Here is a 19,894-nt window from a genome sequence, read left to right on the forward strand (position 1 = left end):
ATTTCGCTCTGTCACCAGGCTGGAGTGCAGTGGCATGATCTTGGCTCACTGCAACCTCCGCCTCTTAAGTTCAAACAATTCTCCTGCCTCAGCCTTCTGAGTAGCTGGGACTATAGGCATGTGCCACCATGCCCAACTAATTTTTGTATTTTTGGTAGAGATGGGATTTCACCATGTTGGTCAGGATGGTGTCGATCTTTTGACCTTGTGATCCACCAGCCTTGGCCTCCCAAAGTGCTGGCATTACAGGTGTGAGCCACTGCACCTAGCCTATTTCCAAAATATTTTTAAAGTATCTTCCTGTCATGTGTGCATTCATAACCATTGATCCAGAAAGATCTCCATGGCATAATGCTGAGTGGAAAAAAAAACACACTGCTGAACAGGAGATACCTTGTAATCCCCTTCAGGTAATGTTAATGTGTGTGTGTAGAGCTGTCGGGAAGATGCTTGCCAAAATGTTTACAGTGATCACCTCTAGATGGTGGGATTTTGGTGAATTTTTTCTTCTTTATTCCTTTCTGTATTATTGGACTTTCTATATGATTTTATATTATTTTTATAAAATCAGAAAAATGCCTCTATTTGTGAGGAAAAAAATACCTTTATGTAACAAAGTTGCTTTTGTCTTACTTAGACTGTCATCTTTTTCTTAGCACCCAGCATAGCAGATGAAGCTTGATGCTTGTTAAATACAATTTATATTTTTTTGGTGGCTCTTTGAAACTTCTTACATTATTATATTGAATAATAACTGATTTGGGATTCCCTTACTTTGATCCTTTCTTTCTTCCATAGGTAATAGTGTTGTCTTTGTTCTTTTTTTTTCCTAGTGGAGCACATCATAAACGTTGAGGCTAAATTTGTATAGGTTTTTGGTGCTACAAAGAGGTATGAGACGTGGTCTCCATCTGAAGTGGAATTCTCAGCCTCTTAGGATGGCAGGATATGACTGTAGTAGAACTGCAGTATGAGATAGCTTTTGCTTAAATGTCCAAAGATTAGGAAACTGAATATGTAATATGATTAGAACTTAGTATAATAACCAACTGAAACTTCAATCGATATCATATATATTTAATGATATGTATATTCTGTCATGCGCTATCAGCACCTGTAGATTTAATACTAAAAATAGCAACTATTCTTAAACAAGCCTGAAGGGCTTTGGCCTATAATAATGTATAATTTTGCTTAAGTAAACATTTGAGTCACACACCTTTGAGGCCAATCTGTGGGAAGGAAATACAGAGCTAGTGAGTGTTAGCTTAGAAGCCACATTTAGAAGCCAGTATTCGAACTCCTGGTGCAGTATTTTCCTGCGTCTGGGGCAGAGTTCCTCCTTCAGAATACCGAGAGGTCAGGCAGAAAGGTAGGTTGGTACCAGAGGTGGAAGTCCTTGAATATTTGTTGAGAAGATATATGTGGCCAAGCTTTAGCATTTTCATTGATTGAGGTTTTACTTATTTTATTTAAAAATTTTGGCTGGGCGCAGTGGCTCACGCGTGTAATCCCAGCACTTTGGGAGGCTGAGACGGGCAGAACTCGAGATCAGGAGCTAGAGACCATCCTGGCCAACATGTTGAAACCCTGTCTTTATTAAAAATACAAAAATTAGCTGGGCATCGTGGCGTGCCAACTACTCAGGAGGCTGAGGCAGGAGAATCACTTGAACCTGGGAGACAGAGAGGTTGCAGTGAGCCGAAATCGCACCCACTGCATTCCAGCCTGGGCGACAGAGTGTTACTCCTTCTAAAAAAAAAAAAAAATTTTGTAGAGATGAGGTCTCACTATGTTGCCACGGTGATCTTGAACTCTTGGCCTCAAATGATCCTCCTGCCGTGGCCACCCAAAGTGCTGGGATTACAGGCATGAGCCACTGCATCAGGCCTAATTGAGGTTTTAATTTACAGAGAATCATTGTTAGGGGTTCATTCTTTCTTTTTAAGTGAAATAGACCAGTATAATAAACTCCCACATACCCATCAGCCAACTCCAGTAACCACCAACATATGGCTAATCCTACCCCACCTACTTTTACCTCTCCTGTATTATTTTGAAACAAATCTCAGGTATTTTATTTTGTTTATAAACATTTCAATAGGTATCTCTAAAAGATAATGATTTTTTAAAAAATGTCAAATGCTACTTAATATCAAGGGGGTTCTGTTATCTGCATATCATTTTGGGGAGGGGTTGTCTGAAGTGTCTGAAATTATATGCAGATTTTTGTCCGGTTATGCTTGCATGACTGGGTATAATGCTCCTCGCCTTCATAGATTCTCAGAGGGTCCAAGAACAATTGGTGTTCATGTTTTCAGGATCATATATCAAATAATGGAGTAGGCAAGTATATCAAGGAAGAGATGTCAGCTCTTACAAGTAAAAGGACAAGAATTTATATCACATTTTATCTTTCACAGGGTTACATGATGAAAAAGGGCCACAGACGGAAAAACTGGACTGAACGATGGTTTGTACTAAAACCCAACATAATTTCTTACTATGTGAGTGAGGATCTGAAAGATAAGAAAGGAGACATTCTCTTAGATGAAAATTGCTGTGTAGAGGTGAGTCTAGTGTTACTTCTTTGCATTATTAACCCATGCTGCCCCCTGATGCTGAAGTAGCTTCTCACCTTCTTCCACCTAGACTCTAGAACCTTAAAATAATCCCCAAATTTACATTTCCAAAATAACATAGGCATACAGTTGCCATGGTTTCTGAACCAAACATTAAAGACAGCTGACAAAATTTTTTTCTAATATGAATTTATTTTCAACCTTATACTTGTGAACAGAATATAAGGATTAAATCATTTATTGGAACATTTAAGGAATCATTTATTGAATAAAATGGAGTCATAAAAGATAATAAAGTAAAAAAAATATTCAGTAAGACAATATTTGGAATCACAAATATGCCAGAAAATCTGGGACATTTTGAGTGCAAGAAATAAAAGAAGATGTAAGCATTGTCTTTGAATGCTTTGGGTGACTTTCAGGACACTTTATTCATAGGTACTAATTCTTGAAAGAAGTGAAATTCTCAAGAACATAAATTTTTGAGTTTTTAATTTTTATATGAACTGTCCCTGTGTCTGTATGTGTTGAAGAACGTTTAAATACCTGAAATCTCACGCATAAACTATAATGTATTTTAGTGAATAATAATGTCTTGAGATGTGTAAAGTCCATGAAGGAGTCTACTTAGATTTAACTAAACGTAGGGAACTACAAGGCTACCAAAGGCCAGTTTACTCATAAACATATAGGACAGAAACCACAGGTTGCCAGCCACAACATTCCAAGTGCAAGGAAAGAAAGCCACATTATGCAGATGTAGGAATCACCCTAGCTTAGGTGCTTCATATCCCACAGGAGTTAATACCTCTTGTAACATCATCACAGATGCACCTTTCAGGATTCCTGCAAGGGAGGTGCTCAGGGTAAGAGCTGCTATGCCCAGGAAATCGCAGTGCATGGCATTCTATCAGGTGTTTATAGTTTTCCCAGTCTAGATGTAGTATACCAATGGGGTCATTTTTACCATAAGTGATGTGCTTAGGAAATAGCATTAGTAAATAAGTAATATGCATTTATAGGTATTTTTCATTGACATTAAGTTTCAGCTGATTTTTACTTAAAATTTGGAAGAACTAACTTTGCTTTCTGTTTTAGTCCTTGCCTGACAAAGATGGAAAGAAATGTCTTTTTCTCGTAAAATGTTTTGATAAGACTTTTGAAATCAGTGCTTCAGATAAGAAGAAGAAACAGGAGTGGATTCAAGGTAAGGTGATTTTTTTTTTTTTTTTGAGACGGCGTCTCGCTCTGTCGCCCAGCCTGGAGTGCAGTGGCCAGATCTCAGCTCACTGCAAGCTCCGCCTTCCGGGTTTACGCCATTCTCCTGCCTCAGCCTCCCCAGTAGCTGGGACTACAGGCGCCCGCCACCACGCCCGGCTAGTTTTTTGTATTTTTTTAGTAGAGACGGGGTTTCACCGTGTTAGCCAGGATGGTCTCGATCTCCTGACCTCATGATCCGCCCGTCTCGGCCTCCCAAAGTGCTGGGATTACAGACTTTTGAGCCACCGCGCCCAGCCAGGTGATTTTTATTATTTGCCATTATATAACTTGAGAGCTCTGACTCTTTCTTTCTTTTCTTTCCTTTCCTTCCTTTCCTTCCTTTCCTTTCCTTCCTTCGCTTCCTTCCTTCTTTTCCTTTCCTTTCCTTTCCTTCCCTTTCCCTTTCTTTCCCTTTTCCTTTCCCTTTCTTTCCTTTCTTCTTTTTTTTTTTTTTTTTGAGATGGAGTCTCGCTCTGTCGCCCAGGCTGTGGTGCAGTGGCACGATCTTGGCTCACTGCAACCTCCACCTTCCGGGTTCAAACAATTATCCTGCCTCAGCCTCCAGAGTAGCTGGGACTATAGCCAGCACGCCCAGCTAATGTTCTCGTGTTTTTAGTAGAGATGGGGTTTCACCATGTTGGTCACATTGGTCTCAATCTCCTGACCTTGTGATCCACCTGCCTTGGCCTCCCAAAGTGCTGGGGTTACAGGCGTGAGCCACTACGCCCAGCTGAGACCTCTGACTTTCTAGTTTTGAATCTCATGAAGGATGCTAAGGCATTATTTTATTTCCTCATTGTCTGTAGTTATTTCTGCATGTGATACAGTAGCTGAGAGAAAAACAAATTAAGATGAGCTCTCAAAGTTTTCACTAGTTTTGTTTGCATAATGAACCTGGGGTAAATTATAAATGGGAGATTTACTTTTTTTTTTTTTTTTTTTTTGAGATGGAGTCTCGCTCTGTCACCCAGGCTGGAGTGCTGTGGCCGGATCTCAGCTCACTGCAAGCTCCGCCTCCCGGGTTCACGCCATTCTCCTGCCTCAGCCTCCCGGGTAGCTGGGACTACAGGCGGCGCCACGTCGTCCGGCTAGTTTTTTTTGTAGTTTTTAGTAGAGACGGGGTTTCTACTAGCCAGGATGGTCTCGATCTCCTGACCTTGTGATCCGCCCATCTCGGCCTCCCAAAGTGCTGGGATTACAGGCTTGAGCCACCGCGCCCAGCCGATTTAGTTTTTAAATAGATTTTGGGGTTGCAAGTATAGTTTTGCTACAGTAATAGATTGTGTAGTGATGAAATCTGAGCTTTTAGTGTAACCATCACTCGAATAGTAGCTTTTAGGTAATTTCTCATCCCTTGCCAGCCTCCTGCCTTCCCACATTTCTGAGTCTCCAATGTCTAGTATTCCATGCTCTATGTCCACGTGTACACATATTTTAGTTCCCACTTATAAATAAGAACATGTAGGCCCGGCACGGTGGCTCATGCCTGTAATCCCAGCTCTTTGGGAGACCGAGGCGGGTGGATCACAAGGTCGGGAGATCGAGACTATCTTGGCTAACACGGTGAAATCCTGTCTCTACTTTAAAAAAAAAAAAAAAAAAAGCACATGTAGTATTTTATGTTCTGTTTATGGGTTATTTTAAGAAATATTTCAAGATAATAGCCTCTAGTTCTATCCATATTGCTGCAAAAGACATTATTTCATTCTTTTTTTAATGACTGAGTAGTATTCCAAGGTATATGTGTATATGCACACACTACAACTGTTGGTGGACCACGTGGGTTGATTCCGTATCTTAGAGATTTTAGGTTTTACTTATTATTTGAAGAGTATAGAATTTTCCCCTTTAAGGACTGTGAAGAATTTTAAAGTGGCCATCTTGAGCTTGAGGTAATATGTAAAAGAAAAGAGGAATTATGCAATAGTTTTTTAATATTTCAAGTGATTTTCAAGATCCATTACTTCCACGAGAAATTACTAATTTTGGGTAACTAACTCAAGAACACAAACTTTTGAATTAATAACCTTTTAAAAAAATAATTTCAACTTTTATTTTAGATTCAGGGGTACATGTGCAGGTTTGTTACATGGGTATATTGTGTAATGCCGAAGTTTGGGGTATGATTGAATCTATCACCTGGGAAATGAGCATTGTACCCAACAGAGTTTTCCAACCTCTTCCCCCCTCTCTACCTCCCATCCCAGTAGTCCCTAGTGTCTGTTGTTGCCACTTTTATGTCCATGAGTACCCAGTTTTTAGCTCCCACTTATTAGGGAGAACATTCATTATTTGGTTTTTTGTTCTGCATTAATTTGCTTAGGATAGTGGCCTCTAGCTGCATTCATGTTGCTGCAAAAGACATGATTTTGTTCTTTTTTATGGCTCCGTAGTGAATGAATAACTTTAAAGTGTTCCATTATTCCAAAATTAGTAAAGAATAAAGTGCAATATAAGAGGGCTTTTTTAAAAAAAAATCCTGAAAGGAGATTCTGAATATTATATTCTTAGACATAGATAAAATTATGTTATATTGGAGAATTTTTGATGTGGTTTAAGAGTTTGAGGCAAATGCACCTGGTTTGAATGCTCTTTCCTGGGTCTCTTGGGTTGAGTTATAAATTCTGTAACTGCTTTTCTCTTCTGCGGAGTGGGGATAATAATAGTACCTTCTTCCCAGGGTGGTGGTGAGGGTTAGAAAATAGATAATGACAAATATACTCACACATTTTTCAAAATGACATAGATTGCAAACAATCTAGTTAGCTGTTAATAGGGAAATAGTTGAATAAGTTATGGTTTAGCTGCACAATGGTGTATACAATGCAGTACTTTATGTATAGTACTTTATGTATCGATAATGGGAACTGTGAGATAGATTAAATGAAAAAAACTGAGGGTTAGAAGAGTGTGTTGTGCCATCATTTGTGTGAAAAGAAGATGGAAGACACATATACATATTTATTTGTATAGGCTTATACTATCTCAGGAAAGATGCATAAGAAACTGTTACCTTTAGTTACTAGTGGGGAGGGGAATCCGGTACTTGAGGTACAGGAGTAGGAGGGAGACTTTCCTGTGTGTCTTTGAATTTGAACTATGTGAAAGTATTAGCTATTCAAGAAATTACATTTGAGTAATTTAAAATATCAAAAGAAAAATCAGATGTGGTATAAAAAGTTAGATAATGCATGTAAAGGATGTATTTATTTTATTTTTAAAATAAATGACAGCTGCTGTTAACCTGTTATCTCAGGAAGGGGTTGCATAAGGCATAGATGATAGGCCAACTGAACACAGTAGGTTGCAAATTAGATATCAGAAACTTGAATCTCTGTCCTTACTATGTCTTAATCTTGTTTGGCTTTTTGAGAAGTATAGAGAAAGGAGTTGAAAGTATTGTCATTAGTTCTTAAAAATGTGTGCAATATTCCCAGATTGAGTGCTTGTGAGCACAGATACAGTTACGGAATTTTGGAGCTAGAAAGGACTTTATAGATCATCTCTCATTTTAGAGGTGAGGAAACTGATGCTGCAAGAGGTTATTTCTTGAGGGGAACTCTGAAAAAAAGCAAGAGGTTGTGTGACTGCTCAGGGTCACCCCACTACGGAGTGGCAAAATCAGAATCTATACTGGGCCTGTGGCTCCCTGTCTTGTTTTCTTCCCACTGTGCCATTTGCATAGTAGGCTTACAAAGAATAACTATTATTTCCCCATTTTTTTTTTCTCCTACACCTTTTACAGCCATTCATTCTACTATTCATCTGTTGAAGCTGGGCAGCCCTCCACCACACAAAGAAGCCCGCCAGCGTCGGAAAGAACTCCGGAAGAAGCAGCTGGCTGAACAAGAGGAACTGGAGCGACAAATGAAGGAGCTCCAGGTCGCCAATGACAGCAAGCAGCAGGAGCTGGAGGCTGTGCGGAAGGTGGGAATGGGCGCTGGGCTGGGAGAGGGCCTTTCATTCCCCTGCAGAAGCCATCGTGCCTTGCTTAGGGGCATTGGTTCTACCAAGACGAATGTAGTGCAGTTTTAGGGAGATACTTGTGGTGAACTGTTCTCAAAAGTGTTTCCAGACCATCAACTGAGACACACTGGTTTTCCTAGCCCTGAAACTATGTTGATCTCGGCAGCAAAAACATTTCTTTGGCTAGGAAGGAATATTTTTAATAATAATGAGCACAGTTGAATTTTGTCAGAAGAAGATGGGAAATTTCATTCCCTTGAGGATGTCAAGGCTGTTTTTAGTGACCTGGGCAAGGTGTGTTGCTTTTTAGTTTTCTCCTTAGCTCCCATCTTCACTCATGAGTACCTTGGAAGATGCTTAACTGTTAGTTTTACATACTATTTGGAGTTAAGATACAGTCTGGGTTAGCTTTTCCTTCCATCTCAAGGCCAGGAGGTCAAGTACCATACGCTGTATGAGATAGTTGATGTTCACTGGGAACAGTTCCTCGGTTATGTCATGATCCCAGGGGTGGTAGTGAGTTCCCAGTATATGGGTATGGTCTTTATTTGAGATACTTTTGTGCTGAGTCTGTCTGCCTTGAATCAGTGAGCACCTGCTAACCACAAGCTCAAGGACTCTTTCGTGCACATCTGTGCAAAAACTTTGCCCTGGGATATGGGGGCACTCATAATCTATGACTCCACATTCCTAGTGGGGTTCTCCCTTGGTAACCCATGGAAATGCCACATTGTGTGCTGAACTTCCTCTGAGTAGGGTAGACTCATGAAGATTTTAAAGAATGCTTTTATAATCTTAGGAGTTGCGTGGGCATATGTATAATCTTAGAAACAGTTATTACTATCACACACTTAACTTTGTAAAAGCAGCTCCTTGTTTCTGACTGCCTCCCGCCCCCGAAACACTCTTGCATCTTGCCTCTTTCTGCTGCAATACATTTTCTGTAAAAATTCCTTTTAAAGGTTACGCTGAGCACCTGCAGTATGTGATTGCTGCTGCTTCCTTCCACTGTGCACACATCAAAAGTGGGTGTTATGAGGGAATGGCGGGGAGCTAGAACTTGGTGTCCTTTTTTAGAATTTTAAAATTATAAAGTAGCTCATACCTGCAGAGGAGAATATGAAATATGTATATACAAATAATCATACAGTGAATACCCATGAAAATACTACCCAGGTTAAGATAGATTATTGCCAGTACAGGTTGAGTATCCCTTATCCGAAATGCTTATGACCCGAAGTGTTTCAGATTTGGGATGTTTTTGGATTTTGGAATGTTTACTTTATATACCGTATTTATCAGTTGAGATCCTCTTGCCTCAGCCTCCCAAATCCAAAAGTCTGAAATCTGAAATGCTTCAGCGAGCATTTCCTTTGAGCATTATGTCAGAGCTCAAAAAGTTTCGGATTTTGGAGCATTTTATATTCTTTATTCAGATCTTTCACTCATCCCTAACCCCTGGAAACCACTGATCAATTCTCTGTTCCTGTATTTTTGCCTTTTCCAAATTGTCATGTAAATGGAATCATACAGAATGTACATTTTAAGACTGGATTATTTGACTTAGCGTTGTACATCTGAGATTCATACATCGATGCCCTTTTTAACTTTTAAACTCTGCCATCCAGGAGCATGTAGTGTTCTGCTCTGTATAATGTGAAGAAGGCATGCCTGGTGTTAGCAAGCTGTAGACCTATGTAGACAGCTTTCCCACTACCTAGGTTTATAGAATTATTTAGATGACTGATTTAGGATTCTTGGATAAGTGCTGAAAAATTCTTATAGATAGCTTAATAATCTTTGATTTTCTTGTCAACTAACACAGTTCTTCAATTTTTTCATGGAGACATTCTTAGAAAAACACAGCTTAGATGAATATTTAATTAAATTTATTTATTTTGAGACAGGTTCTCACTCTGTTCAGGCTGGAGTGCAGTGGTGCAGTGGTTGCTTACTCCCCTGCTCAAGAGATCTTCTTGCCTCAATATCCCAAGTAGCTGGGACTACAGGCTCATTTTTTGTATTTTTAATAGAGATGGGGTTTTGCCATGTTGCCCAAGCTAGTGTCAAACTCCTGGGTTCAAGTGATCCACCCACCTCAGCTTCCCAAAGTGCTGGGATTACAGGAATGAGGCACCATGCCCAGCTGAATCTTTTAATCATCTGGAATTAGGTTATGTATCTGTGGGTTTCTTAAAATTTGACAGGCCTCATTTTAATTAGAAGAAGGAATAAGAAATCATGGTAGTTTTTATAAATTAATAGATTTACTTAAAGAGTTTACTTAAATTTTTATTTCTAGTTTTGTTTCTTTTAAAAAATCATTTGGGTAGGTTCAAAATACACAAATATAAAAAGGCAGCTGTGAAATATTTCCTCCCCCTCCCCCACTTATGAATTTCCACCCCTTGCCCAAGGTAAGGAAATATGAATATACATTCTTATTTTCCCATTTTTTTTTTCTTTCTTTTTTTTTTTTTTTGAGACGGAGTCTCGCTCTGTCGCCCAGGCTGGAGTGCAGTGGCCAGATCTCAGCTCACTGCAAGCTCCGCCTCCCGGGTTTACGCCATTCTCTCGCCTCAGCCTCCCGAGTAGCTGGGACTATAGGCGCCCGCCATCTCGCCCGGCTAATTTTTTGTATTTTTTTTTTTTTTAGTAGAGACGGGGTTTCACCGTGTTAGCCAGGATGGTCTCGATCTCCTGACCTCGTGATCCGCCCGTCTCGGCCTCCCAAAGTGCTGGGATTACAGGCTTGAGCCACCGCGCCCGGCCATTTTCCCATTTTTTAAACACACAAAAGTATATACCAGTATTACTGTTCTGCCTCTAGTTTATTTCACATACTTTATTTTTTAGACCTTTCCATATCAGTATAAAGAGAGTTTCCTCATTCTTTTTTATGGCTGTAGAGTATTCTGTTATACAACAGTGTCATTACTTAATCATTCCCTGTTAGTGAACATTTGGGTTGTTTTAATCTTTTAATAGGTAATGCTGTAGGGAATTATCTTGTACCTGTGTTATTGTCTATGTGTTCATACATGTTCTGGTATCTCTGGGGAATGAATTCTCGAAGTGGGAATGCTGGGTCAAAGTGTGTAATTATGAAATCCAGGCTGATGGACCAGCCACCATCTTGAGTGTTGCTATTCACTGTGCTGGAAGAAAAAGTGTTCTAGGGTTTGGCAGTGCAGTGCTCCAGCCCAGAAATGTCACACTATACTTCTATTTATAATATTTTGGTCAGAACTAGTCAGAACTTTCTGATGAGATGTCAGCTGTCAAACTTGCAGGAGTTCCCTTGTGTGTGGTAAATCATTTTTCTTTTTCTGCTTTTAAGATTATTTTTTGGTCTTTGTCTTTCAACTGTTTTACTGTGGTGTATGTGGGTATAGATCTCTTTGTGTTTATCCTCTTTAGAGTGTATTGAACTTGAATATGTAGATCAATGTTTTGCCTTAAGCTGGATAAGTTTTCAGCCACAAATATTTTTTCTGCTTTTTTCTCCCTCTTCTGATACTTCCATTATGCAAATGTTGGTAAACATAATGGTGTCCCACATTTCTCTAAGGCTGTGTTCATTTTTCTTCTTCTTTTTTTTTCTTTCTGTTTTCCAGTTGCATAACTTATATAGATCTATCTTTAGTAGATTTTTCTTGTAGCCCAAATATACTGTTGAGTCCCTCTCGTGAATTTTTCGTTGCAGTTATGGGACTTTTTACTTCCAGAATTTCCATTTGGTTCTTTCTGTGATTTATATCTCTTTATTATTCTCTATTTGATGGGATATTATCATTCCTTCCATTACTTCTGTAAGTATGTTTTCCTTTAGTTATTTGAGCATACAATATTTATAACTGCTTTGAAGTCTTCATGTGCTAAATCCACCATCTGGGCCTCTTCATAGGCAGTTTCCATTGCCTGCTTTTCCCCCTGTATGTGGGCCATACTTTCCTCTTTCTTTGCATGTCTCATAATTTATTGTAGAAAACTAGACATTTTAGATAATGTGTGGTAGCAACTCTGGATTCTGATTCTACCCTTCTCCCCAAGGGCCTGTTGTGGTTTGTTCCTTTGTTTAGTGACTTGGCTGAACTATTTCAGTGAAGTTTGTTTTCCTCACAGTGTGAAGCTTCTGACTATTGCTCCTCAGAGGCGCAGGCTTGGACAGGAGCACAGTCACCCTGTGAAGACCCTGATTTTTGCAGGGTACTCTTTGAGTGTCTTTCTCTGATCTCTCATTTAAGCTTTCCACCTCTGTTGGTACCACACCAACAGCTGTTAGAGTTCACTAATTTTGTTCTGTTGTTCTCCACAATGCCCTGAAACCTGAATTGCCTCACAGTCTGAGATCATTTAAATTCAGGCCTACATGTAGTCTTTAAGGTCAGTCTTTGAGACTTGTTCCTGCTACATGAGAACTCTTCTTGGCTGTCTCTTTCTCTGGTTCTGTCAGACATTTGGCTAGTCTGGCAAGAGCCGTGGCTCACACCTGTTAATTGCTTTGGGAGGACAGGGTAGAAGGATCACTTGAGGCCAGGAATTTGAGACCAGCCTGGGCAACATAGCGAGACCTCATATCAGTCAACCAACCAACCAACCAACAACACTCTTAGCTGGTCTGTGGGTTAGCGTGTTGTTCTCATGGAGCCACTGGCCTCCTCTTAATTCTCAGCCACTCTTGCCTGGAATAAAGTTTCTGCAACATGCAGCTGGGGACAAAGGGAAATTCTGGCAGTCAGCCTGCCCCTCTCAGGAAGTTATCATAGCCCTAGACTTGAGCTGAGGGGAGGAGAACCCTTGTTTGGGGTTCCATCTGCCAGGAGAAGAGCTTCCTTCTCACTGACACTGTGGGGGAGGGGAGGGAGTGCATCATATGCCACAGACCCTCACTGTTCTTACTGAGAGTTAGATTTTCTTAGATAAATGTTCTCCGTTTTAGAATGTCCTTAGCATAATTTCTAGAGACTTTTAAAGGTTTTTTTTTTTTTAACAATAATTTTCACCAGTTATGGTTGTTTTACTGGGGAAAGGGTCTGTGGAGTTCCTCATGCCACCCTTCTAGAAATTGGTTCTGGTAAAAGTTATAAGGAATAATGTATAAGATGACGAAACTGTACAGAAAGAACTCAAGAAACAGCTCTCGAATCTCATGAATGTGGCTGGGCATGGTTGCTTACACCTGTAATCCCAGCACTTTGGGAGGCTGAGGCGGGCAGATCATGAGGTCAAGAGATCGAGACCACCCTGGCCAACATGATGAAACCTCGTCTCTACTAAAAATACAAAAATTAGCTGGACGTGGTGGTGGTGTGCACCTGTAGTCCCTGCTACTCGGGAGGCTGAGGCAGGAGAATCACTTGAACCCGGGAGGCGGAGGTTGCAGTGAGCTGAGATCGTGCCACTGCACTCCAGCCTGGCGACAGAGCAGGACTCAGTCTCAAAAAATAAATAAATGAATAAAAATCTCATGAGTGCAATTGCAGGTGAGTTTAATTCAATGACTATACTAAAACTTTCTTTGCAAAATGTTGTTCAGGCTTATCAATAGTCTTTCATTTACCTAATTTATTTTATATGTTGACTCAGCAGATTGTTAGACTGGAATTCTAATGGAGCTAAAAGTTTTTATTCTATTATCTTCATTGAATGTTAAGAATGTTTGGCTTTTCTGGTACTTAAGTGTGACTGTCTCTCTCTCTAATGTACTTCTACTCTAACATCTGCTTTTCTGTGGATGGGTTTTTGATTGGCTAGAAACTGGAGGAAGCAGCATCTCGTGCAGCAGAAGAGGAAAAGAAACGCCTTCAGACTCAAGTGGAACTTCAGGCCAGGTTCAGCACAGAGCTGGAAAGAGAGAAGCTTGTGAGTGTCACGTGGCTGGAGAAAGCAGCTGCAGTAGCTCAGCTTGGGTTCGTGGGAACGGGGAAGGGCTGGAGGCTACAGTGAGGCATGTCATCAGCTTGGCTTTGCTACTGACCTGGAATGGGCTGTAGGGGAAGTTGCATGTTTGTTCATTCATTCATTATCTGTTTATTGAGCACCTTCTATGTGCCAGGCACTGTGCCAAAGATGTAATGGCAAAAGACATAAACCTTGTTTTCAAGACTCCTAAGTGGAAATTTATGGAGCCAGGCATGGTGGCCCACTCCTGTAATCCCAGCACTTTGGGAGGCCAAGGCATGAGGATTGCTTGAGCCCAGGAGTTCAAGACCAGCTTGGGCAATATCTACAAAAAAAAAAAAAAACAAAAAAACAAGAATTAGCTAGGCCTGTTGGTAAATGCCTGTAGTTCCAGCTACTCAGGAGGCTGAGGTGGGAGGTTTGCTTGAGCCCAGGAGTTCAAGGCTACTGTGAGCTGTGATTGTGTCACTGCACTCTGCACTCCAGCCTGGGTGACAGAGCAAGTCCCTGTCTCCAAAAAATAAATAAATAAATAAATAAATAAATAAATAAATAAAAGAAATTTGTGGAATGATGTGATAAATGCTTGGTTAGGGTGACTATATTTCCTAGTTTGCCTGGGAGAGTCCCTGCCATTCTGGTATAATTATTAATAACATTCCTTTTCATTCTCAAAATAGTTCTGATTTGGAAAATAAATAGTTATGGAAAAAGTAACCATAGGTTCCATGGCATTTCTCCTCTGTAATAAGCAAGGATGGCAGGGGTGAGATCCTGAAATTGTGAGAACATCTAGATTCTGATTTGTTGCTCTTGGCAGCTCTGGTTCATTCTAGAGGCTTCCATCTTCAAGAGACGCAAGATCCAGGTTGTCTTAGGTAGTTACCTGGTTAGCTAGAACACAGGTCTTCTTACATTGAGTGATACTCTGTCGGAGAGTGCTGAGTCCAGTGCCTAAGTAGATGCATGCGACATTTCCTCTAGTCACTCTTTGTTATTTAGAGTTGAAAGAGATGTGTTTGTGGTTTCAGAGAAAAGAGGAAGGCAGATGTGACGTAGAGAAACAGCCGGAAGGTCTGGTCTTGTTTCCTCTCTGGTCCTTCTTATTGAGGACTGGCTTTCTCTTCTTTAAGTACAGGATGATCACATGCTCTCTCACGACTCTTATGAGGACAGAGTGAGCTAATGCAAGTGAAAATATTTTATCAACTGCAGAGAAGTAGGCTAATGTGTTTGTTATATTTAGGATGTTCTTGTAATTTTTAAGGCAGGGATTCAAAACTCTGTAATCCAGAAGGGAAAAACCATTAACTTACACAGACTAACTGAAATGCTTGAGTTCCCCTAGGGCTGGAGGTGCCCCAGGGAGTGGAGGCTGCCAGAGAAGTGCCAGAGGAATCCCATGCTTTCCTTCTTTAGTGTAACACTCTACTGTTCTGACTGGGAAAAGGTTCATTCCTTTTAGAGAAGACTCTATTGGTAAAAAGATTGTGACTTTAAGACAGAAAGGAATTTAGAGAGAAATTATACAGGGAAACATTTTTTTCTTGACTTGAGTCTTAAAATGTGGAGTGGAAGGGATGGAAAATACAGCAGGGCAGAACATAATTTAGGTTATAATTTGTTCTTCCTATACTCTTTCATTATTGCAATTGGGTGTGGTGCCCTCATCTCCTCCATCTTCAGTCCTTCAAGGATTGAAGGACAGGGTCCTGCCACGCTGATGGGCTGAGGCTGCAGCTGTAGGCAACCCCTCAGGTGGAGGGGAGGCTTTCCCTGAAAAAGAAGTCAACCTGCACTTAAACAAGACCCTTTTATACCAACAGATCAGACAGCAGATGGAAGAACAGGTTGCCCAAAAGTCCTCTGAACTGGAACAGTATTTACAGCGAGTACGGGAGCTGGAAGACATGTACCTAAAGCTGCAGGAGGCTCTCGAAGATGAGAGACAGGCCCGGCAAGATGAAGAGACGGTGCGGAAGCTTCAGGCCAGGTGCTAGATTGGTTTGCAGACTGCCTTTGTGTACTTTGCCTGGGCTAATACAGTTTCTTGGAATGACTAACACTCTGGTGGAGAGGGAGAAGTATCTCTGCTCTGGCTGTTACTGGGCTCGAGGTGCTGTCCAGATTAGAGAGACCATGGAGACTCGACTGGCTGGGGTGTTTCTTTTCATTCTGGGGCTCTGGGAAACCCTTGCTTCTGGGGCTAAATAAGGGCCTATTTTGGAGCAGTCTGGTAGGTATGTTTGATATGATACCCTTAGTCATATTTGAGAAAATCCACAAACCCAGAATTAGCTCTGATGAGAGCTTGGCATCTTCAATATGTTCCAGACCAGAGAGGGCCGCTGGTATGCAGGCAGGTGCCTGTTCGGGCCGAAGTTGCTGTCAGGTTTTGGGGAATAAGAAGGAAATATGCAGTTTCTATTTGGTCATTCAGGATTGGTAACATTCCTTCAGTAATTACTACTTGAAATCCTAATTTTAAAAGTATTTGAAACCTAGATTTTTTTTTCCCCTTAGAATTTTATTTATGATAGTCATGTTCTCAGATGAAAATTCTCAGTTTGGGGTCTTCATAGCAGCAGGGAGGATAAAATAAAATGAAGACTCCCAAAGGGAAAAATTGAGCATATCCTCTGCCAGTTTCTACTTTGCTGCCCCATTTACATTCTTTAAGATGTCTGGGATGGGAGACAACACTAAAAAGTATTTACTACAGTAGCAGCACATGGTCCAGTCTTTGATCTCTGACCCCCTGTTTTGGGGAGCAGTTATAAGATGAGCTGGGGTAGATTTTCCATGGCTGCCATTTTACATGTAGAGCAGCAAAAGATGTTTCATTAGTCTTCAGATAGGAAGAGAAAGAAGAAGCCATCTTTAGTTGTTTGTTTTGCCAAAAGTGACTTCAAAAATAAATAAATTGTTTTGGAAATTTAGATTTTAAATCTAATTTTTAAAAAAATTTTTTAAGGAAAAATTATTTTCTAAATAGAAAATTAAGCATGTAGCATATTGCCTGACATTTATAGGCCCCACAGGTACAAACTTACTGCACTGTGAGGTTAACCAGGTTCTTGGAACTCCCTTCCAGTGCCACTGGGCAGTGATTTTAGCAGAAGATTCACTCTATGGGAATGTTTGAGTGCTGCGTGACGTCCAGAGTGACATTCTACATGACACTCAACATTTTTTGAGCCTCCTCATAATTTGAGCTGTGTTGAGAGTTTATAGATTGTTTTTGTGCAGAGAATTCACAGGTAAAATATGCTATATGTATTACTGCACTTTTGTGGGAAATATATTATGACACAGCAGAGACTAGATCACAGAGGGAACTGCATAACTCTAGAAATACTAGTCTTTGTTATTTAGTGTTTATAGGATGAGTGATATTTTTGAATAAGGGATAATTTTGGATAATTGAAGCCAGTGGTTTTTTAACCATTGTTATATATCAGAATCACCTGATGAAGCTTCTGAAAAATACACATGTAGGGCCTCACTCTAGATTTATTGAATCAAAATATGTGTGGATAGGAGCCAGACACGAGTGTTGTTATTTAAAAAGCTCTGGCTAGGCCACGTGTGGTGGCTCACACCTATAATCCCAGCACTTTGGGAGCCCAAGGCAGGAGGATCACTTGAACCCAGGAGTTTATGACCAGCCTGGGCAACATGGTGAAACCTCATCTTTTTTTTTTTTTTTTTTTTTTAAAAAGGCTACTTGGGAGGCTGAGGCAGGAGGATCACTTGAGTCTAGGAGGTTGAGGCTATAGTGAGCTGCATTTGCACCACTGTACTACAGCCTGGGGGACAGAATGAGACCCTGTCTCAAAAAAAAAAAAACAACACAAAACGACGACAAAAAACTCCAGCTAATTATTTTGCACACTCTGATTTAAGCAATAGCAAAATGGTTTCAACCTTTTGAATCCAGATGTAACTTCTACATACAGCTCTGATCTAATATGCTAAAAGTACTGCACACAAATTTAACTTTTTCTTGATGTGCAAAGGGCATTTTATGAATGTAATTATTTTATTATTCCAAATTATTTTTTTCTCTTAGTTTTTGGAACCTGAAATGGACAAATTTGCCCCCCCTGCCCCCCCTTTTTTTTCTGAGACGGAGTCTTGCTCTGTTACCAGGCTGGAGTGCAGTTGCGTGATCTTGGCTCACTGCAGCCTCTGCCTCCTGGGTTCAAGCGACTCTCCTGCCTCAGCCTCCTGAGTAGCTGGGACTACAGGTGTGCACCACCACACCTGGCTAATTTTTGTATTTTTAGTAGAGATGGGGTTTCGCCATGTTGGCCAGGATGGATTCGATCTCCTGACCTCATTATCTGCCTGCCTCGGTCTCCCAAAGTGCTGGGATTACAGGCGTGAGCCACCGCGCCCGGCCTAGTGGTCATTTTCAAGTGAAGTGTGTTCCTCTTTCCTGAAGTCACTGAAGGCTGTGCGTGATTCAGAGAGACTTTCTGTCAGATTGGCATGGAGGGTTTGTTCTTTGCTCCTCAGGATAGGCCTTTCTGGATAGAAAAAACAAGGGAAGTCATTCTGGAGTTGGGTTGGAAAACCAGCACTAATGAAATGAACATAATCTTACGCCAAGGGCCTGTGTAAAAGTCTGCTCAGTTAACTCTTCTCACTCCTTTCTTAAAGCAACAGCTAATCATTTGTGGAATATTTGGAATCTCATTATTCTTCTAATGGATAGTTCTTTCTCTGTCAGTATCTTAAGTTTACCCAGAGAAACTTTTTATAGTCAATTGTTTAAATAAAAGACAAGAACTTTAGCTTGAAACATCTAGGTCTTGTAATTTTAAAATTATGATTGAAGTTTTTTTTTAACTTTTAATTTTTGTGGGTACATAGTAGGTGTTTATATTTGTAGGGGTACATGAGATATTTTGATACAGGCATACAATGTATAATAATCACATCAGGGTAAATGGGGTATCCATCACCTCAAGCTTTTATCCTTAGTCTTACAAACAGTCCATTATACTCTTTTAGTTAGTTTAAATGTACAATTAAATTATGATTGACTGTAGTCACTCTGTGCGATGACATTTATTTTTTTATGTGTAATCCTGAAGGTGACGTAGCCTCTTCTGAATGAGAACTCAAAAGAAAACTGTTCATTTAAAATTTAGAAAACTTAAGTTACTGGCTGGACACCATGACTCACGCTGTAATCTCAGCACTTTGGGAGGCTGAGACAGGTGGATCCCTTGAGGCTCGGAGTTTGAGACCAGCCTGGCCAACATGGTGAAACCCTGTCTCTACTAAAAATACAAAAATTAGCTGGGCATGGTGGTGCATGCCTATAATCCCAGCTACTCGGGAGGCTGAGGCATGAGAATCACTTGAACCCAGGTGGTAGAGGTTGCATTAAGCTGAGATTGTACCACTGCACTCCAGTCTGTCTCAAAAAAGAAAAAAATGAAAAAAAAAAAATAAGAAAAATCAAGTTATTGGAAAGTTCTTGAAGCTGAGCCATAATCTGTCCTATTATAACTCTTACCCACTTTGGATCTGTAACACCCAGGAGTACACCTTAGTCATGTCTGTATTCCCAGCAACTTGTACCTAGCACACAGTAAGTACCCAAGGAATATTTTTTGAATGAATGAATGGATCCAAGTTCTACCCAGTGGGGCCACATGAAACAACAGTCCCTCTTCCATTTGATATTATACTTTTCATATATTTGAAGGTTAAAGACTGGGCTCTGGAGTGAGGCCATGGTTTGATTCCTAGCTCTGGTACTTTTAGCCGTGTAACTTGAGAGAATTACCAACTTTATACAGTTGTTGTGAAGATGAAATGAGATGATGCATGCAGAGTGTTTTAGAGTAATGCCTAGCATTTAGGAGTCACTCAGAGTGTGTTGCTTTCTGTTCCTTTATCTCATTTACAGACAGTGAAGATATATAATGTGTAGAATGTAAAAATAAGCATTCAAAAAAAGATGTTGACAGGCTAGAATGATGGTTTTAGACCAAGAAGATAATTTAACATATCAAAAGAACAAGCACAGGATCCAGGAGACTCGGCTTTATAGAAATTCATTTGAAAAGTTCTACAGTTTCATATCCCTGAAATGTGGTTGTCAAAACTCTATACACTCTTAGGCAGCCTTAATGAATGTGAAGTATCCAGAGCAAATGAGATAA

General features: G+C 40.3%; 1 protein-coding gene across 1 annotated transcript in view; it reads left to right on the plus strand.

The window, feature by feature from the left end:
- SWAP70 (switching B cell complex subunit SWAP70) overlaps positions 1-19,894 on the plus strand; it is an 85,848-nt gene that overhangs the window by 59,337 nt on the left and 6,617 nt on the right. The window contains exons 5-9 of the mRNA XM_010384826.2: positions 2,424-2,570; positions 3,681-3,789; positions 7,588-7,769; positions 13,566-13,673; positions 15,539-15,705. Of these exons, the coding sequence (XP_010383128.1) occupies positions 2,424-2,570; positions 3,681-3,789; positions 7,588-7,769; positions 13,566-13,673; positions 15,539-15,705 (713 nt within the window). The remainder of the gene's footprint in view (positions 1-2,423; positions 2,571-3,680; positions 3,790-7,587; positions 7,770-13,565; positions 13,674-15,538; positions 15,706-19,894) is intronic.

Source organism: Rhinopithecus roxellana, chromosome 15 (genome assembly GCF_007565055.1).
Source record: "Rhinopithecus roxellana isolate Shanxi Qingling chromosome 15, ASM756505v1, whole genome shotgun sequence".
NCBI classification, from domain to species: Eukaryota; Metazoa; Chordata; class Mammalia; order Primates; family Cercopithecidae; genus Rhinopithecus; species Rhinopithecus roxellana.